Source organism: Hipposideros armiger, unplaced genomic scaffold (assembly GCF_001890085.2).
Source record: "Hipposideros armiger isolate ML-2016 unplaced genomic scaffold, ASM189008v1 scaffold_63, whole genome shotgun sequence".
Classification (NCBI taxonomy): Eukaryota; Metazoa; Chordata; class Mammalia; order Chiroptera; family Hipposideridae; genus Hipposideros; species Hipposideros armiger.
In genome coordinates this window covers 3369892-3392264 of record NW_017731413.1, presented here as the reverse complement: position 1 = coordinate 3392264, position 22373 = coordinate 3369892, and the positions used below count along the sequence as shown (strand labels likewise).

Genomic DNA, 22373 nt, shown 5'->3' with positions numbered 1-22373 from the left:
ATATTGTAGGCTGTCTGCAAATTTTATTACTATATTAAGGACCAAAGCAATTTTTTTCAGTTATTACACCCTCTGCACTAAAATCTTCAGTCTCCTTGTCAGTCTCTTGATTCGTCGGCAGTTAAAATACCCTATTTTATTTCTGTACCAGAAACTCTATGCATCTTACTAACCTTTTTGTCTGCTTCAGTCACCTCTTTTCACTTTCATGAAGTTTGTTGATTGATTGCTTCTCACAGGGTATGTCTGGCTTTCCAGCCCTATGTCTAAAGCACTAGAGCCACCCTTCAGAAAATTCACAGTATTCAATCAATTGCATTTGCTCATAAAATAACTTTTGGGTTGTTTTTTTTTTAACAAAAGTTTCTTGATTCTTACTCCTTCTTTCCATCCCCATTGCCTCTGCCTGAGTCCAGCCCTCTTGGTCTTGTCTGGAATATGTCAATTAGCTCTTAAATAGTTGTCATGCTTTCAGACACCCTCCTGGCAATCCATTTTCCTCTTTACTGCTAGTTCTAAAAATAGATTCTGAAAAACAGATTCATGCATTCATTCATCAAACATTTTTTAAGTATCTCCTTTGTGTTAGGCATTTGCTAGGAAGTGGGGACACAAAGACATACTTTTCATATGCAGACACTGTACTCCTGAGCTTTGAGTCTAGTGCAGGGGCCCAATGAGTAGACACACATGTACCGTGGACATGGGATGCTCTGGAGCACCCAGCAGGAAGGGACAGTTCTCAGCCCCTGCCAACTGATCACATAGAGAGAGGCAGAGGGACATGTTCTGTGCAGCAACAAGGGCATATGTAAACAGGGCAGTGTATGGCATATCTGGTCAGTAAGGTGGCAGGGGAAGAGCTGGGGACATTAGCATGAGGCGGTGGTGAAGGGCCCAGGGGGTCAGGGGAAGGAGTTTGGACTTTATTTTAGGAGTCTAGGTGTTAAGCAGAGCAGTCATGGGATCAGATTTGCATTTTCTGAAAAGCAGTGAGATAGCAGTTTGGAGGGTAGTTAGAGGGATAAACAACTGGAGCCAGGAAAGCAAATTAGGAGGAAGACTATTTCAACAATGCAGTCAAGGATGATCTCAATAAAGCTAACAGCAGTGAGGATGGGGAGAAGTGGACAGATTTGAAAGGTATTCATCAGTAAAACAGACTAGGTTTAGTGATTACCGATTTGGAATGTTTGTGAGAAGGAGGGCAAGAAGACAGGAAAGTCAGAATTGACTTTCTAATGTCTGGTTTGAGCCCTTGGGATGCTAAGAAGAGCTATGGAAGAGGAAATGGTTTTACAGAGAGCCGGTTTTGTGATCTGAAAAAGATGGCGGCAGTTTAGTATACAGGTCTGCACTCAGGTGAGAGATTTAGACTGGAGACATTCATTCTTTATCCATTTGCTTATTCAACAGATAGGCATTGAGTCCCTACTATATACCAGGCACTGTTTTAAGCCCTGGGAATATAATGGCAAAACAAACAAATACTAACCCAAAACAGGACACATTTCCTATTCTTGTGGCATTTCCATTCCAGTAAAGAGACTAAACAAACAACAAGTAAATAAATGTTTAATATGGTAAAATGTCAGGTAGATGTATGTGTTTTGAAGACAAATAAATTAGGTTGAGAAGACAGAGCATGATAAGATGTGGGGGATATTTTAGATAAGTTAATCCAGAGGAAAGCATCTTTGAAGAGGTGATATTTGAGCACAAACCTGACTGAAGTTTCAGAGGCAGCCACGGGAAAGTTCAAGGAAGAGTGTGCGAGGAAAACCTTGTCGGGCAGCAGGGTCCCAAAGGGTAGTGGTGGCTGTGGGAAGGCATGGAACAGAGAAGGGATGTAGATGTGCACATAATAGGGCCTCTACCTGAAAACCGTAAATTCTTAAGTCTATATCATCTTTCTTCCTTTCAAAACCATCCTTAGCTCCTTAGAATGTATTAATTCCTCCTTCCACCATGACTCTCCAGCACTTGATAAACCTTCTAGCACTTTTTACTTTGCACCGCTAGTATTGGTTACCTTGTGTTTATCTTGGTGATTGAAATAGCCAGCACAGTTTGCTGGGAACTTGGAGGGCCGGCAAGTGTGTGTTGACAGAAAAATAATGACAAACGATGTGACTCTTTGGCATGTCTCTGAAAACTGCTAGAAAACGTATTGTCTGGTTACTCTATCCTTTCTAAATCTTGATGCCTTAAAATACGAATGGTTCAATATTGCATTTAATTTTTTTCTTTTTAAATTTAATTTAGTTACAGAAATCAGACATATTAGACTAAGTTAAAGAGAAATACTCGTATACATAACAACAAGGCTTAAATTAAATGTAGTCTCTATCCATCGCTTACTACACCCCCAGAGGCAACCCTTTCAACTTTTTTTGCTGTTTATGGTATTCATCTCCATCTCTCTGAATAATAAGCTAGTTCATGATTTTTTTTCAATTTTAGGTTTTACCTGTTGACTTTACACTGTAGAAGATGTGGAATCAGTTTTTATGCATTTTCCTCCACCCCAACTACTCACAGATGCATACTTCCCATCTCCTTATCAACCCAACATAGCTGTATCATAATTTTTATTAAATTAACATTCCACAATCACTTTTTTATGACAATGTAAATATTACCCATAGCAGAGTTATGTGGCATATTATGGTTTCTACTTCCATTTTTCCTTCCTTGCACAACTTTTTGTTTCCATAGTGTTAGTTTTCTGTTATTGTTTGTTTGGTTGATTGTTCTTTCTAGTTTTCTATGCATTCAATCATGAGTTAAGCCCCTAACCTCCTCTCTTCCAGTTCTGTAAACCTCTTCTTGATATAATTAAACATGACAGAGAATGTGTGTGTGTGTGTGTGTGTGTGTGTGTGTGTGTATGTGTGTGGGGGGGGGTATTTTTTTTTTTACAGTAGCTCTCCTGGAGCCTTTTGACCTGCTGTCTGAACTGGTTGCTCCTTAGGCTGTGGCACCAGCAAGAAGGAGCGGAGGTTAACATTTGGGTCTTTACGCGGTGTTTTGGCTCTTGACTATATAGTAACATAATGGTTTACAGCACAGTCTTTGTAGTCTTATGGATCTGGGTTTAATTCCAGTCCATAGCATTTCTTAACTGTGTGACCTTAGGCAAGTTCTTAACCTGTTTCTTCATATGTAAAGTGGAGACACAGAAGAGTACATATGTGCTTTTAGAAAGATGAAATTATGCATATACAGCATACATATACACATATATATCATACCTATACACACTTATAGTGCTTAGTAAAGTATGTGTTCTGTGAATAATATCTATTATATTTGTTCTTTTATAATATATAACATGTATATATGTATATCATATGTTGCTTCATATATCCTAGCCTCAAATTTCCTGCTGGCTTCTTAGTTTTAGAGATTTAGTTAACTGTCTTTTCTTTTCCCCATTTGCCCTGTCCCCACTCCCTTACTCTATTTTCTCATTTCCCAACTTTTGGCCCTTATTCCTGTCTAAATGTAATAACCTCAAGAACTGAAAATTATACAATTAAGGTAGCTGCTGCTTGCTACCTTTCTCCTTTTCAGACTCACCCTCAATCTTTACAACTTGGCTAGGACTCCCACTCCACTCTAGAAAAACTGTACTTATTAGAATTTTCCGGTTATTTGCAATATGGGTACAAACAACTGGGGCTTATACACCTGGCTTAGAAAGACACTCCAGATGTACTTGGATGACAGAGTAATAACACTGTATTTATTGTAAGTATTCGCAACAAAAATTGTCAGCGGAGCTTGTGGGAGGCCCTGGCAGAAGGGGCGTTTGAAAACTCAGCTCAGCTCCTTTTCCACTGTGAGTAGCATCTCCTTCAGAAGAATTACTAACCAGATGGCGTTTAACGTTCCTGACTGAGCAGCAGGATGTGAAAACATATATAATGGGTTTAAATTCAGATAACTCAGATGCTTACACTTTGGGTTATTTCTTAGCCTGTCTGAGCATGTTTCCTGGTTTGTCCATTGCCGGTAGGTGAATCTACTCTCCACCGTTTCCTCTTCAGGAAAGCGTATCCTACACCACACCCATGTTCATTTCCCTAATTTGGGGCTTTCGTACATCATATACCTTTCCTTTGAAGTAACTGTCACAATTTCACTTTGAAGTCTGTATTTACTAACGTCCATCTCCCACACGGGACTGTAAGCTCCACAGGGCCAGGGACCACAAGCGATTACTGTACCCCTGTCCTCCTAGGCTAAACCCATCATCTTTCACCCCGAGTCAAGCGTAGTGCCCGGCAAGGAGTAGGCAGCCAGCGAACAAATGAATGACAAAGCCGCAGCTGCTTGTGGCCTGCGGGCTGCAGGCGAGGTGTGGAGGGAACCGCCCAGGCCCGCGATTCCCGCCCTCGCACAGGGATAACCAGCCCCGCGGCGGCCCAGTACTGCCCGAGGGTCGGCCCCTGCGCCGGGCCCTGCCCAGGGATACCCGGCCAGAGCCTGGGGCGGCGCCCTGCCAGGTGACGCCACTCGGAGGCGGGACTTCCGGCCGCCGAAGTTTAACAGTCCGGGCGGGAGCCGGAAGCGCAGCGCCGGAGCGGGCCGTGCTTTGGCCCCCGGCGTTCCGTGGCTGAGAGGTGAGGTTCCGGAGGGCCTGGGGTCAGCTGGCCAGCCTCCGCCGTGTCCCTGCACGTTCCCGACCCCCGCCCGCTCTCCGGCCACCTTAGGGCGCGGGTCGGAGGTCCCGGGACCCCACACGCCTGGGCTGGTCCCTCGCCCCGGACGGTTGCCGGGTAGGGGCGCGGCGGAGGGTTTGGCGCGGAAGTTCCCAGGAGCCGCGGGCCGGGGTCGCGCACCTTTCTGCCCGCGACGGCCTCCTGCCTGGCCTGCGACGGGGCCGGGGTCAGCTGGGGTAGGTTGGTGGCGGCTCTGGGGGGGATGTGCTGCCTCGGAAAAGTTTGCAGCTTCTTCGCAGTCCGCCTCCCCTATTGTAAACCTCTCAAATACGACTCTAATAGGCGCTCGAGTGCATTTTACAAAGTAACGCCAGGTGAGCAAGTAAAATGCATTTTTGGTGAAAGGAAGTTGGAGAATTTTTATGTGTTTTAACTAAGTGTTGTAGTAGAGTTGTTTCATGTGTCTGTTATCCTCAAATCTGGGGCTGGCGGTCTGGTCCCGCCTTGTGTCCTGACAGCTCACTTGTGATGGGACCCACTTTGAAAGGCTGATATAATGCCTCGTCCTTAATCGTGCTCAGTTTTCAGAAGACAGAGGTAGGTGGGCAGATGGTCCCCTTCTCCTCTCCACTCTCAGGGAAGGAAACACATTAAATGAGTTGGTCCAAGTCACTGTCACCTAACTCTGGGGCACTAGTTTGAACCCACTTTATCTGAGCCCTTGCTTAAGCGATCTCCCCACTGCGCCACAGCACTCAACAGGAAGAGTGTAAGATTATAGTGAGAAACATCCTTCACGTGTGTGTACTGGGTTTAGAGATCTTTCCCAGCCCTTTCTTGTTCCTAGAATAGGGAACCAAAAGGCATGTTACGGCATGTTAAGGCACCAGATCCAAACACTGTATCTTCATTGCCGCAGGTGATTGTAGCAACTTTAGTACCACTGTATTTATCTGATGAATGGAATGAAGCACAATGAATCACATAACTGACATCTCGTTAAAAGTTTTAGCCCTTTTATAAACACATTAACAATTTTTTTTTTGTCTGTTGGGAATCAAGGGGCCCTATAATTTATTATCCCTCTAACTTGTCCTATGAAATAAGAAATACTGGACATAAATGCAATGTTTTGTGGATGACTTGGGACCCTGTCTGTGGCGTCACTAACACCGTGCTGTACTCTTGCACTGTCCACACCGGGAAGGCCTGGAAGATATGTTTCTAGGTCCCCTTCCCTTCCTCCAACGTATTTTTGAGCTTTTTGGCTGACCTGTCATGCATTATTACTATTTGCTGCTCTTTAAAGTATCAGCCTAGAGCAGCTTCTGTGCTTTCTGTCTTCTAGATTGCCTTAATTTGTGAAGTCACTTTGCCAGAATTCTGTTTGAACTACCGTATTTCCCCATGTATAAGACACATCCTTTTTCAAAAAATTTGGGGTCTAAAAACTGGGTGCGTTTTATACAGTGGTTGTAGATCGTTGTCCAGTCATTTAAGAAGTGTGGCATTTCAAATGCCATAGATGGAACTGAGGACAAGGCAATATATGAAGACAGTGATTTGTCATCAGACACAGATGAGGACAAGCTAATGTTTGGGAGTTTTGACAGTGATGAGGAGTTGTATGAATTTTATGATGAATAAAACTTGAGTTCAATAACTTTATGTAATACATTTTTTTTCAAATTTCAGGCCCCAAAATTAAGGTGCGTCTTATACATGGGAGCGTCTTATATATGGGGAAATACGGTATATATTGTGGATAAATAATGAGTGAGGAATTGGTATAGTGACAGTGACATCTCCTTTGGCTGTTTTTGCTAGTTTTGGAGTTACTGGGGAAAAATGGTGTGACCGCAGGAGTGCTACAGTTTATGATACATTTTAAAAATGTTTAGGAGGTTACCTATCCAGCACTTATTTGTGAGTACCTACTGTGTGCCAGGAATGTTTCAAGACTGGTAGTAAACAAGACAAAATCTCTGTCCTCAGGATCTTTGTGGTGAACACACTCTGGGACAAAAGTGGATAAGTGCCACTTGTTTGAGATTAGATGCTTCATTTTCACTTTTTTCTTCCTTTTTAAATTTTTTTTTTTAACCTATGCTTAATTGTTTTTAAATATATTGTCTTAAACTATTTGTAGGTGCAGTCATGCAGGAAAACCTCAGATTTGCTTCATCAGGAGATGATGTTAAAATATGGGATGCTTCATCTATGACATTGGTGGATAAATTCAACCCACACACATCATCACATGGAATCAGCTCAATTTGTTGGAGCAGCAATAGTATCCTTTTTTTTAAAATAACCACTTTTTGTTAGGTTAAACACCCAGTATCAATGAAACTTTTGCATGTGACCCATAATGAGAAATATATTTTGCGTACCTGTGAAAGATAGATAAAAAGAAACAAGTTTAATAAACAGTATATCATGTGAATGCACATGATATTTATTAAATGAATATACTGTGTATTAAATGTTTATTAAATATACTGTATTAAATATACTGTTTATTAATTATAGTTTATTAAATATACTATTTATTAAATACTATGAATATACTATTTATTAAATGAAACGTTGATTTCAGTTTTTAAAAATTTTAGTCGCAGACCACTACATTGAAAAACACTGCTATATATCTGTATATATATAAATTACTGGATCCAGACCATAGAATTAGTTTTATTATCAAAAGTTTGTTATTGAATCAGATGGAATAAGGTAGGTAATGGTAGGAAAAATTGTGAAAGGTTTTGGAATGAATTTTTACATCTACATTCGGATATTTGTGGATCTGGTTTAGAAATTAAAGACAGAACTCAAAGGCATAAGCAAAGCTTGGGGGCAGAGATAAAAATTAAAATTGTCCAACCAGCCACATCTTATGTACTTTGGTATTTCTCCCTTTCTATGATGAAAATAGTCTCATTTTCCATACAGAGAAATTATTTATATTGAATTTTTAAAAGCTTTTTGTGTTTCTGATTCACACCCTCCCCATCTTAGTTAGTAAGCTCCCATATGTGGGTAAAATAAATGAGGCATTGAAGCTTGTAAATCAGGATTTCTCAGACTCCCACTATTGTCATTTTGACCCAGATAATTCTTTGTTATGGGGACTGTCCTGTGCATTATAGGATGTTTAGGAGGCTTTCTGGCCTCTACCTACATACTAGAGGTCAGTAGCTCCCAGTTGAGAACCACTGCTATAAACAAAATACTCATCACTTTTTATATGAGTATGTTCTGTATACTTGGTATGCTAGAAATTATCATTCTAGCATACCCATGGCCTGTTCACAAAATATATGAATGTTTTGCAAATCATCCAAAAGGAATGCAGTTAGAACTGCTTATTAAAATACCTTGATTTAAACTTCTGATACTGGCCTTTTGAGCTCCCTTTACTCAACCCACTCCAAACTCTTTGGAGTGTACCGTACTTTCTTTTCAATAATGGCCTGTGAGCCATTCTCTACTGCTCGGGCCCGCTTCTGCTTCTTTGAAATGTATTTTTTCTTCTAATAAAGAGTCCTTTTCTGCAACTTTAAAAAATAAAAAGTAAAAAAAAATAAACTTCTGATATTTTAATTTGTGAGGACTTTCAAAGTCAGACTGTTCTTGGTTGCATTATTGTATATAATCATTTTATTTTTAAAAAAACCTAAATTAAATTGTTTTGTGTTTACTGATTGTTCCATTTATAATTTGTAAAGTAAGGTAAATATAATTTTAAATTAATTTAAATTTTAAAATAATTAAATATTTTAAAATTAAGTTTAGTTTAAAATAAAACTTCCATAACATAAATAGTTGCCATGCTGTTTAATCACACATTCATTTATATTTGCTATGTTTACTGTAATATTTATTTTTTATACATTTAAGATCAAAATATTCTATCACAGAAATTCTAGTTCTGAGAAAATATCGTTTTATTTTTTTAGTGGACAAATAGGAGACTAATGTGGATATTTGCTTCCTAGCTTAAGTGGGTACCAAGCACGGCATTAATATCTTGAACATCATTTATAGATGAAAAGGCTGATTGATATTTGCTGATGTTGCTTTTATCATGTTCTCATTCTTAAAGGATAAAATTAGACCTCCTGGCCTACTCTTTGAAAATGGAGTACTATTTCACATGGGTTAAATAGCTTTCAAGTGATAGCAAAGCCAGAAAGGATAGTTCTTCCCTGCGGTGGTAGTCAAAAGAATTAGTCTTAGTAATTAGTAACCGGAGCCATTCGTGAAAGCTAATGTAGAAGCTATGTTCATATGCTTTTCTTCGTAGGTTAGTGTGCTTGCTTTGATCATCACAATTCTTATATTAATAATCTAGTGCTAGAGATGCTCATGGATTGTTTTATGCTCCATAACTCTTCATTTAGATAACTTTCTAGTGACAGCGTCTTCCAGTGGTGAAAAAATTGTTGTTTCAAGTTGCAAATGTAAACCTGTACCACTTTTAGAGCTCGGTGAAGGGGTAAGTGATTTTTTTTTTTAAGCTAAAAAAAATCTTCGTTTTCCTTGGATGGTAACTGCTTATTTTTTTATGGTGATTGCAAATAAACTTAAAGGTGTTTGAAAGCATTTTTAACCTTAGCTCAAAATAATACAGTAACAGTTACAGGTGAGACAGGTACAAAACATCTTTAGGTAAAATAATATTGGATCCCAGGGGAGCAGTCAGGGACTTAGATTTTGTCAATTAGGCGCTTGCTTTTTCCATTTTCCGCCTGTTGGAAGGTTCTCTGGTTTTGCTGCCTTTTTTAGGACCAAGTCCCACTGAGGTCACTAGGTTAACTTGACTGAAGAGCCCTAATGATGTAGCCCTGCCCTTACTGATGTTGGACTCAGGACCATCAGCTAAAGACCACTATCTGATGGTAGCTTTTTGCTTTTGCCTTTGTCTACCTGGTACTGAGGGGCCTGCCTGAGCCTCTCCAAGCTCTCCTGGAACCGAATGGCTTTGTCAAAATTAGCTTTGGTCCCAGAGCATTTAAATGAAGCTCTCAACTGCATGTTTTTTTATTCTTTTGTATTACGAATTAATCCCTCTTATTGAGGACAATGCTGGCTTCCTCATTTCCAATCACACAGACTCCTTGAAAGCTATTGCTTTTTAAAAATAGGATGAGGTTTAATTAAAAAGGTACAAGTAGTTGGTACCTTGTTCTTTTCTTAAGTTTTGAAGTTTTCATAGCAGACCCTAAATCATTATAAACTGTCTTAATTTTACACACTGGAATAGTAAAGTAGACCAATTAGAAAGAACACAGCAGGAAATGGAATATTAATTCATCTGTTTAAAAAGGTGTCTGGTGGGATTGACTCAAGCATCCAGCTCACCTATGTTTGAGGCTGGGGCAGAGAGACTGTCTGCTAAAGGTAGAAATGGATTTTGAGGCATTCTGCCTTTTCAAACTCAAGTAAAATTGCAGCAGAGAGCGTCCCTGGTCAATAAAAGTCAAAAGTGCACTCTTCAAGGTCAGGCTAAAAATCTTAGTCATCTTTTGATTGTTAAATCCTGTCAAAGGTATCAACAAATATTTGTTTAATTAAATATCAGAATCAAAACAGTTTTGATTTCCACTTCCATCATAATATATTTTGTGCCACTTTTATGCGTTATGCCTTAGAACCAGTTTGGAATCTTTTTTTGTTATTAAAGTATGAAAATAACATGATATTCACAAATGTGACACAATTTATTCAAAGGATTTTGTGACTGTTGCACATCAGTTGCTATAGTTCTCTTTCCCACAGTTAAGAAATCACAACAGAATGCAGGTGGATGGAAGTGAGGCCATTATGGTTATAATTTGAATCTGCTTTAATTTACTTATAAAAATATTTTGCAAACATTGGTTCTGTAGCCTTGATTGGTAATTTCTTATAACATATTGGTGTGTTGATAACTTTTGCTTTGTAGGATCTAAGTCCAATTATGTATGTGCCATTTGAGATATTAGACCTTTCCTACATGGGAAAGTAAGATTCTGTATTACTGTAACATTATTTTTAGAGTAGGACTTCAAGTTCATATTTGTTTTCTTTGATTATGTATTTATTTAAAGAAGGAAGATTGGTATTAACAGTATTATAATGGATATGATAGGCTACTATATAACCTAGAAATTTGACCAGCTGTTATTTTTAGATTTTAAAACCTGCACCCATTGCTTGTGTCTTGGGGTACAGTATTCCTGTAAAAACCATATAATTTTTATTAATTATTTAAGTTCATTAGCTACATTAATGATATATTAACATAAAAAAGGTCTTCTATCATCGGGATAAGCCAGCTATAAATATTAGCTTTTGTTCTGAGCCCTTAAGAATAATTTGAGTTGTTTTTGACAATTAGAATCCTAGTGTATCGATCTTTGATTGACACTAGCCTTGTCTATTTTCTTTAAAGGTTATTTTTATAGCTCTTAGCAAACTGTCCTGATTTGCAGTGATAACCAGATCCTAATTCTTATCAGTCTGTTTTGACCAAAGTCAATTCCTAGTATGATGCCTATAAGAGAACTATACCAACTATACTGAAACATTGATGCAACGTGCTCCCGAAATTTTTTTTTTTTTTAGATTTTATTGGGGAATTGGGGGAGGGGAACAGACAAGTTGTTGTCCGTTTTGTTTTTCAGTCGAGTTGTGGAGGACGTTGCTTCACTGGCGCATGTTGGTATTGTGATCATTGTGCTTTTCCTGGTTGAGGCAGATAGGTCGCGGGCCATTGGCTGGCCACTCATGGCAGCTCACGGAAGTTCATGCTGGCTGCCGGCCGCTCACGCCAGCTGCTAGCCACTCACAGTAGCTTATGGCAGCCCCACTGCAGCCTACTCCATCACTGGCGACTCACGGCAGCCCAGCTGCAGGTCGAGCTGTTGTTCACCATCTTAGCTGTTGTTCACCATCTTAACTGTAGAGGGCGTAGCATCACTGGCCCATGTGGGGTCCGAACCGACTGCCCTGCTGTTCAGAGCTCGAGCCCCCAAGCCTACTCTTAACCAACAAGCCACTTGGCTGGCCCCCAATATTTTTATATGTGTTAGTAATTTTGAATCTTGGTCAAAATTTGGGAGCTGAAAGAAACCTTGCGGTGGGGGGCCATCTCCAGCCTTTTAAGAATCTGGTGCTCTCTTGAGCAGAGGATGTTTATGAGATGCATGGACTACGGTTAGGGACCGTAGATCTAGTTCTCATCTCTCATTTCTCAGATGAAGAAATGTAGGCTCAGAAAGGTGAGATGACTTACTTAAACCTACAAAGCTTGCCTTTTAACTTTTAACTAAGTCACAAAAATGTTTCCTTTGGAATTCATTTCTCTCTTTTTTCCCCATGACATTCATCTGGAAATGAGAACAATTACTGTAACTACGTAGTGAACCTGAAGGTTAAATAGGAAAAAACATGTAACTTTGTGTTCTGCTGTGTGGCATAGTTATGGATTGGCACCACCATAGAGGTGACACTCACAAATAATAATCACTGTGAGAAAAACTTGATAACCTCTACATTGTTAGCTATCCATTTATTTTATCAGTATTTATTGAACATGGATATGGTCTTTGCTCTAATGAAATTGATAGCCTGCTGGAAGACAGACAATAAACTAGTAAGCTGCATACCCAGATAGTCATAAGGTGTTATGCAGAGAACTAAAATAAAATATTGAGATAGCAAGTTACATTAGGTGGCCAAGGAACGTCTCCTGAGGAAGTGGCATGTAAGTTGCTATCTGTTGCCCAGAAAAAGCCATTCAGCCAGGGTTCAGGGAATTTAACTTTCCAGACAAAAATATCGGGTTGTCGGAAAAGTCATGACGCATTTTTGCAACGAAAAACAGAAAAAATGTGTCATGACTTTTCTGACAACCCAATAGCTGCCTTGAAACCCTGAGGCAAATACAGAGCTGTCACGTGAAGAAGGTTCTTGTGGCTGGAGAAATTAGTGGGGAAGGAGGAAAATGGGGAGAGGTGAGGTAGGACGGGGCCAGATGAATAGGGCTTTGAAAGCCAGGTTAGTGAGTTCTGAATTTCTTCTGGGGCTGACTAGAAGCCATTGAAGATTTTTAAATGGGAGAGACGTGATCTGATTTACATTTTTGAAAGGTCACCCTACTTAGAGCACAGAATGTAGGCAAGCAGGAGTGGGAGCAGGACAGCCAGATGGGAGGCTGCAACTGTGGTTTGGCAGGCAAGGCTTGGATTAGGGTGCTAGGCGTAGCGATAAAGGGGGCCCATGTGCGATTTATTTTAGTGTTGGAGTTAAGAGAATTTATGATAGATTGAGGGAAGAAGAATGAGGGATCAAGGGTAACTTTGTACTTTTATCTTGAGAAGTTGAATGGATGGTGTCTTTATGGACATGGGGAAGAGTGTAGAGTCTGTCACCTCTGCTCTGTGGAAGAGATCACGAATCTCGTTGATTTCCTTGAAACTTTTTTGAACTCATTACAAGATGTTGGATCTATGTGGAAGATGATAAGTACATCTTTAGTATAAGTAGCATGTGCATAGCATTTAATTCAACAAACACTAAGTGTTGCTTACTAACTGTTGGATGAGACTTGAAAGTCATGTCTGAGCTCTATTAAACTAAGGTAACTTTTTTTCTTTAATAGCAAAAGCAGACGTGTGTCAGTTTAAATTCCACATCTATGTATTTGGTAAGCGGAGGCCTAAATAACACTGTTAATATTTGGGATTTAAAATCAAAAAGAGTTCATCGATCTCTTAAGGTAAGCAACTTTTTTTCTTTTAATCTTCACAGAAATCAGTATCTTACAATGTGTCTGGTTACCAAACTTTTCTTTTAATTTTGAGCTTTTATGATAAAAATAAGATGCTTCAGTACCGAAGTATTTAATTAGTTGCAATAGTGGGAAATCTAATCTTTCATCTTTGGATCCCTTCTCTGCACTGTTTCTTTCTGATAACAACACAATTTCTGGCACTTGGTAAGTTCTTAGTAAATAAATGTTTACTGAATGACTTATTTTCCACAGTTGAAATAAGATTAAGAAGGACACTTGCCTCTTTATGAGTACAAAGTCATAGAAATTGTGTTAGATCTCATGTTCTTATTTTCCCAAATGAGAACAATGCTCTCAATGTCTACTCTTTGTTTTTTCTTCTCATCAGGCACTTTTCCCCTCAGGATAGCAATTGTTTCTTTGATTTAAAAAAGGAATAAAATGTAAAGACACCTCCAAACATGCTTGAAACAACTTTTTCAACCATTTGAAAAAGTTGTCATATATAGACTATTATAGTTACTATTCTTTGTATTACATTAATGTAATTATTAGATACAAAGGTTGGTTTGTTTACATTAAGATATGACGTCAAACTGTTAAAAACTATACCCTTAATGCTGATCACTTTTCTGTGTTCCTGCGAGATATCTCTAATTTGATGTTGGAAAACATAGTCCTTGTGAACCCATTTTATTTAGAACCAAACAGTTTTATTTCCTCAAAGTGGATTCCCCTTTGGATGTGGGAGCCTGATAGAGGGAGGCTTTGGAGTTTGACCTGCAGTTGAATCCTGGTTTCAATTCAGGTTCAGGTTTCTTAACCTTTCTGTGCTTCCTTTAGTTAACTCATCTATAAAATGGGGGGAAAAATGACCTTGCCTCCAGGACTGTTCTAAAGATTAATAATAATAATAATAGTAATAATAACAACAACAACAACATCTAAAGCTCCCAGCATTAGTAGGTATTCAGCAAGTAGAAGCAGCTGCTGTCATCTCTCAAGCATACCTTGCTCATTCTGGTTTTGGGGATTTTGGTTTTTGCTCCCTTCCATTTTGTAGCATTTGGTTCCTTTCCCCTTCACCCGACTTATCTCTTCTTTCGTTGAGGTTGAACTCAGCTTTATGTCTTCGTAAAACTTCCTCTGTCAGCTCAGTTTGCAGGGATGCCTCTTGCTCTTTCCTCTTGACTCTTTGCTTCTACTACTCACTTAGCATTTGTTCTGCCATTTTCATGTTAACTTAAAGGTCCTGTCTTCTCAATTGAGCAGTAATACTCTCAAGGGCAGGGACTCTCATAATAGTCAACTTGCAATAAATGTTACTTGTTAGCGGAAGTGAACTCTTTAAGGTAGACATAATGCCATTTAGAAAATTACCATTCCTATCTGTCTTTTGTTTCAGTCTGATTTTTATGGTTATGAAAAATAAATCTCTGTTCCCTGAGAAGGCTTCGTGTTAATCACATAGTTTCCTGCTTACTTGAGTAATTTTTTTAAAGTTATTTGAGGAAAATGTTAAAGCAAATATTAGATTGACAAATAATATTTATAAAACATGAAATTTACAAAAATGTGAAACTTGTTTGAAGGTCATATGGCACTGTATTACTTTCATTTTTTTCTTTCAGGATCATAAAGATGAAGTAACTTGTGTAACATATAATTGGAATGATTGCTACATTGCTTCTGGATCTCTCAGTGGGGAAATTATTTTGCACAGTGTAACCACTAATTTATCTAGTACTCCTTTTGGTCATGGTAGTAACCAGGTACAGTATGGGTTTATTCAAAATAAAGTTGATAAGATAGATTTTGAATTGTCTTATGTAAGACAGTGACTTTTAAATTTTTTAAATTCATATTTTAAATTTGCAATTAGCTTGCTTGAAGAACTTACAGCTAGCTACTTTTGAATGATAGTGTTTAAAAATATTCAAATAACAAGTTAATTCATACTTGGTTAAGGTGCTTACTTGAGTTCAGTTAGGCCATTGAAGAGTCACATGCTCTTAGAATATAACTATATATAACAAAATACAAATAGTGTTAATAGGTAAGCCCAAAACATGGATATTAATCTTTCTATGACATTAGAGTTTTGAAGTGTTGCATAGCTCCAAATGTGTGAGCTACAAGAAAGATACTTAGGTTCATACATACTCTGGGGACATGGGATAATTGAGTGTGTTTAGGCACACGGTAAGTTGTGTTTTGTTTTTGGTTTGTTGAAGTGCATGATAGTTAATGTACCGAAGCTTATTCGTATATTTCAGGGTAATATAGGGGTACTTAGGGAAATTTTTTACAAAGTAAAATTAGTCAGATTTTTTTCTTTTAAAAAAAATTAGCTTATGAAATTCTTAAGAATAAATTTAGTTTCTCAAGAAATCTAATTTTTGGTTAACTTGCCATGAAATTCCTCCACAGAAATTTTCAATGAGGTGCAACGTCATTTAACCCTTCCTTTTTACTGTAATCATTTTGGCCATAATTACTATTAGATAAAAGACAGGAGCTCCTCACTTTTGAAAAGCAGTTTTTAGAATCATTATTTGAATAGTATATATTTAGTGTTTAAGGAAAATTTAATGGATATTAAAAATTCATAGAAAAAAGCCTTCTCAAGTTTCATATGTATTGGGAATAACAGAGAAACACAAACAAATAATAATATAGGTGATTGATGTAAAACAATCTTATGATTGGGAATAAAATAGGAAGATTGAAGGGCAGAGGATTTCAGCTGGGTCCAAGGCTTAATTGGTTTTTGTTTTGTTTTTACTACACTATAAACTGTCCCTTGGCAGTTACTTGATTTTAACTTGTATTAGGGTTAACTCTTTACATGCCTGCACTGTAGTTGGAACCATATCTTGTTTTCTTTGTCCTCAACCATCCAACGTTGTGCCTTCCATGGAAAAAGATTCTCAATAAATATGTGAGTGGATGAATACATTTAGATATAACAAAGATTTTAACAGGCTAATATGGAAGTTGGTGACAGGGATATATTTATATGGAGGAAATCACATGAACAAAAACAAGGAAAAGGAAGGCACGTGGGCTTTATACAAGCTGGTATGAGAAAAGATGGGAAAGATACACGGGAACATAGTGTTGACTTGAAATGCCAGACCGAAGATGTGCCCTTTTTTTTGGAAGGTGTTGAGGGAACTAATGAAAGTTTGTGATTGTTTGAATGTCAGAATCATAGAGTACTTGAACTGGACGAAAGCCTTTGGGAGTAATCTCACTGTCTGCATTATGGACTAGGCTCACTGATTTGCCACCAAGAACGTCTTAATATTGTCATACATGCAGGAAGTAATATTGAGTCGTCAGGAAAGTCATGGCATATTTTTCTATGTTTTTCAATGCAAAAATGCGTCATGACTTTCCTGACGACCCAATATTTTGTTTTTGTGATTTTTTTTTCTTTTTTTTGGTTATTTGTGTTTTCATAATAAAGACATAAAGCCTAAGCCTGTAGACGTTGGAACTATTGTGAAAAAAATCTTACCTAGTGTTCCAATTTCTTGCTTTGTAAGGAAATAGACTAATTTTCTTTCCTTTTTTTTTTTTTTGGTATATTAGAAGCATGAGAAATTTAGATTTGTAAATTTCCAGCTGACTTTTCAGTAACACAAAAATTAGGTCAGATACTACCATGTATATTCTTACATTTCAGTTTTTATTGTATCTTGCTAGAGAGTTTTCTTATTAAAACCAGGCATGAAGGAATAATCCTGAAAACATAGATTTGCTTATTGCTCTTGGCCTTATTATGTGTAAAATATTTAAATTTTTAAAATTGATATATAACTTATAAAGTGCATATATCTTAAGTGTACAGCTGGATGAATTTTTATATATACATACACCTGTGTAACTACTACCAAAATAAAGCTGGAGAACATATCCTGCACATCAGAGGACTCCCTCTTAACCCTTTCTAGTCACTACCTAATAGTTCTTAAAAGAATTTATGTATCTCGTTTCTTTTAGTCTTCATTTCTGTTTGCTTTGTTGCATAGAATGTAGTGGTTCTTACAGTTTTATTACTGCATAGTATTCCGTTCTATGGATGTGACACTATCCATTCTATTGTTGATGGACATGTGAGTTGTTTCTAGTTTTTAGTTATCACGATAAAGCTACTGTGAATATATTTGTATAAGTCTTGTGAACATATGGTTTTATGTCTCTTGAGTACATACATAAGAAATGAATTGATGGGTCTAGGTAGGCATCGAGTTTTACCTTATTAAAAATTGCCCCAAATTTTTCTAAAGTGCTTGTGCCATTTTACATTCCTACAGCAATGTGTGTGAGATCCACATTTTTTCTAATATCAAGTATTGTCTATCTTATTAATTTTAGCCACTTTGATGGTTATATAGTGGTATCTCATTGTGGTTTTAATTTGCATTTCTCTATTTTGAATGAGCTGAGTGCATTTTCATACACCTTCTTTTGTGAATTGACTGTTCAAGTCTGTTCCTCCTTTTTGTATTGGGTTATTTGGTGTTTTTCTGGTTCATTTATATAAAGTTTATTATATATTCCAGATGGAGTCATATTTTGGATATACATTTTGCATATAATTTTAGCCTACAGCTTGCCTTTTGACTCTCTTAATGCCTTCTTTTTAATAAACAGAGGTTCTTAAGTTTGATGAAATGTAGTCTATTGTATCACTTTTTTAAATGTATGCTGCTATTTGTGTCCTCTTAAAGAATCTTGCTTGCCCCAAGGTCTTAAAAATAGTGTCCTTTGTTTTCTTTAGATAAAGCTTTATTGTTTTACCTGTCTCATTTATGTCTGTTATGATCCATTTCAAATTAATTTCTGCATATGGTGTGAGATAGATTCAACTCCGTACAGGTATATATTTAGGCCAGCATTAATTATTGCAACAACCATTCTTCTGTCAGTGGGGTGACTGTAGGTGGTGAGGGTTTGGAGAGCATTCCAGGTAAAGGCTATCAGCTTCATAGAATCCTTACTACCAACATCCTTATTTATTGTGTTTCAAGCACTGTGATCATTACTTCATATTACATTTTCTTATTTAATCTTTGCTGCTTGCTTGTGAGGTGCATGTTATTTTCATTTTACAAGTGAGAAAACAGATTCCAGGACTTTCCGATCATAAGACTGTTAATTGACTGTTTTGAAGATGAACTCTTCAAGAGTGGCAGCACTGTTTCCTTTTGGATCTTTTTCTAGCCCAGGAGTAGTTGAATGTAGAAGGATTTGAGGATTCAAAGCTTCTGGAAATTTTGCAGTATTCTTTTGTCACTTTGTGAGCGAGTCCAAAATTAATGTCTTCTTCATATTAAAGAAATTTCTTTTAAAATTATACATGGCAGATAGGTTGATGTATTGATTTTCAAAGGAATTTCATTGATTAATGAAAAATTAATAACATAGTAAAACTGAATTTAAATTATGTTCTACTTTAGGAAAACAGTAATGCTAAAAGCTGGTATCTCTGTGCAAGGTCAGATAAACCAGAACCGTGAGATTTTCATTTGCCTGCTCCCTCCTGCCAGGGCAGTCGGCATCTCTATAGTTGTCAAGTGAGAATGAGAATATACTTTCAACAGGGTTGGTTGTTTTGTTTTGTTTTGTTTTGTTTTTTTAGGGTTCACCTAAATGCTGAGTACATTGTTTAGCATAGTTCCTAATATTTGGTAAGAGATTAGTGAACTTTAGTGTGAGCTTTGAATGAATAAATATATTAATTCATTAAAAATGCTTTTGTGACTTAACTGCCCCAAACTGGTTTGCACAGCTTTAGGTTTAATGCATTTCCTCCTAACCCCTGATAATCTACCAGTTGTAACTTGACCTCAATAATCATATGTTGTGTTTTAGACCTACTTAGAATAAGGAGAGCATTAAAGAAGGCAAAGGAATTGAACTGGGGTGTGTTAATTTTTTCCCTTTCCCTGGAACAAATGTTTATATGTTTTTTGTATACTATGTTATTTCATTTTCCTCTGTACCATTAAAAGAGTGTATGGGGCTGGGAAGACCCTGGTTGGCCCCTGTGTATGTAAGAATGCAGTCTCAGTTTCTTAGTGAAGAAAGCCACAGTTTTCATGATTCTGCACGCTGCTCTTTCCCTTTTTCAGGCAGCATTATGGAAATCTTTGGAGTGTTTTGTTTTTTTTTAATTGTTTTTCCTACAAGTGATTTCACTATGGTTTATTTTATCTAATGTTGACCAAAAGCATAGAAATGCTATGGAGCGTTCATTAACAATTTTAAAAATATTCCTCAAAATTCATTTAACATTTCAAATATATTAAATATGAATTTCTTAATCAATGTTCATAAAAATGTCAAGTCTGTCAAAAAATTGACATAATTTAATTTAAATACACTGTTAGCCAGCCCAATTTGTATGTTGATCAGTTTTACTATAGATAGGGTGTGGGTTATTGAGAAAAATAGTAGGTAGGGCACATCTAATGATTAAATTAATTTTTTTCTGTTTTTGTTTCTATGAACAGTCAAGAATTTGAAATATTTAAAAATTATTAAATTGATTTCTTAGCAAAAGTGATAAAACCAAGGAGTCTTACTGAGTCTACATTATACTGAATTTGATATTGGAAATGAGATTGCCTGAATATATTTAGAATCTTACTTTGAAGTATATGAGCTGAATTGAAGCTATTAGTTTTATGTAGATCACAGTGTCTTTCCGCAGGGGAAAAGGAGCCTTACTCCTGCTGCAGAGCTGCCAGGGCTGACAGACTTCTTAGGTTATAATTGCATTTCGCTATTTGGCAAGTTCAGCAGCTTAGGGTCACAAATAGGTTAACTGGTGTTGCCTTTCTCAAAAGCATTTAAAAAATGGATCTGTTTTATCGATTCGTTAGATTTAAAAATGATCTTTAAATATAGTAGGCTTTCTGTGAAATTTTAAATACAACGTATTTCAGTATATGTTAAATAAACTTATTGTCTTCAGTGAAATTTTTAACATTTTGGTACAGATTTTGTAAGTATTAATAAGCCTGTTTGAGTACAGAAATCTGGTAAATGTTAATAATTATTAATTATATTTAAAAAAGAATTATTTTGTCAAGAATGAGTTTAATTCTAATTCAGTTAACTTGGTGACTGGTTATGTTTATACCTGAATTTCAGCACTTAAAACGTTTGACTGACTACAGAGCTTTACTTCTAGAATAGAGGTCTCCTTTATGTTATATAGGAGCATTGGTATACAATGTGTGCATGATAATATGGCTTTGATTCTCTTGATATATTGCCTTAGTATTTGTGTAGACTTGTGTAGTCTATATATTATGTTCTTAAGCAGTTTTATGGTTCACATGTTGGCATAAAATAAACTTCTATATATAGTACTTCTTAAATGCTAATTTTTTTCCCTCTGTTTTTCTCTTCCGAATTTTCTTTAATGGGAAGTTATTTGAAGAATGTTTTCTTGCAGTGTTTCTATGTATAGCTCTGTCTTCCATACAGCAGTAATCATGCTGTTGGTTCAATCTTGTTTTCTGCCTTTTTCTCATTAGTGCTCTGTCCCACGTGTTCTCATGTTACTAGTCTTCATAACCATAACTTTTAACGGCTGAGTAATATTCCATTGTTGAAATGCCACAGTTTATCAAAATATTTCTGTATTTAGATTATTTTCTAAGTTTTTATAATCACAGTGAGCACCATATAATAATATTGTTTCCATAAGCATATATATTTTGCTTTTGACTTTTTCTTTGAGATTACAAATTCTCTTTCAGTGTAACTCAGTAACAGCCTCGCATTTTTTTTCCATGAGGAGAGTAGGTGTGTTACTCTATCAGTATTGGTCTCAAATGTCTGATGATAATTTAAGTATTTTTGTTCTTATAAGTCACGTGTTCTTTATCTTTAGATGACCAAAGGATTTTTTTTTCTTTGGAGTCCAATAATTTTACTGGACTATGTCTTGGTGTTGCTCATTCTGTATTGCTATTCAGATGATGTGCTCATTGAATATGTAGTTCAAATCTTCTTTCAGAAAAGTTTCTTGAATTATAGTTTTTAGTACTTCTTCTTTTCCTTATCTTTGTTTTTTCTCTGTTTTATTTTATTACCTTTAGTAATTTAGTTATTTCTTACTTTCAAATAATTTTTAACTTTTTTCTTATTTTTGATTTTTAAAAATTCTTTCCTTTTTACCTGTGTTTAAGATAATTATCTGTTGTGTTTATTCATTCTTGTGTTTCTTTTAAATTAGCCTTCATTTTTGAAGAGATTTTTAAAATTTCTAATTCTTTCCCAAGTTCTAACATCTCATTTCTGAGTTTTCTTATTCTGATTTATGATGTTTTTTAATGTCTTACATCATTTTATTGTCTTCTTGGTCATCTGTTGAGAATGTCTTCTTGTTCTCATGATAACTTTATATGGGATTTATCTGTGAATTTAGTTTTTCTGAACATCTAGACAGAGATGGGATTCAGGGTATCTTTTCTAACTTACAGAGCTCCCTCTTATTTTCAGATTTTCAGGTAATTCTTTTTTTTTTTTTTTTAATGGCAATTTGTTTTCTGAGGTTGCCTGGCGCTGGTCCACTCTTCTACTTGTATGTGAACTTTTGCTTTCCTTCAGCTCTTTTGACTCGGTCCTATTCAGGTTTGCTTCCACTCCTCGTGGTGTCTCCTTAGTGTGGTGCCCTGACTTGGGAGGGAGGCACCTTGGCTGGTCAATTTTGGGAGTTCATTGGGGCTAAACTACGCTAGCCCTTCAGACTTTTCTGCAAACCTTTTGTACAGACCCACTAATGTGGTAGATATTCACACATGCTCATACACACTTACACTTACTGTGCTGGGGATCCCCAAGACCAGGTTTGATGATTCACTAGGAGGACTTATAAGACTCAATGTGTTTTATTACAGTAA

At 36.8% G+C, this 22373-nt stretch overlaps 1 protein-coding gene across 4 annotated transcripts in view; it reads left to right on the top strand.

Annotated features, from left to right (window-relative positions):
* The first annotated feature begins 4550 nt into the window (after positions 1-4550).
* NEDD1 (NEDD1 gamma-tubulin ring complex targeting factor) overlaps positions 4551-22373 on the top strand; it is a 43537-nt gene continuing 25714 nt past the window's right edge. Inside the window, exons 1-5 of one of the 4 annotated variants that reach the window (XM_019641741.1) lie at positions 4551-4628; positions 6817-6960; positions 9071-9165; positions 13315-13431; positions 15078-15218. In XM_019641741.1, coding sequence (XP_019497286.1) covers positions 6825-6960; positions 9071-9165; positions 13315-13431; positions 15078-15218 — 489 coding nt within the window. In that variant the 5' untranslated portion in view covers positions 4551-4628; positions 6817-6824. The other 3 variants (XM_019641742.1, XM_019641740.1, XM_019641743.1) reach the window with 3 other exon arrangements.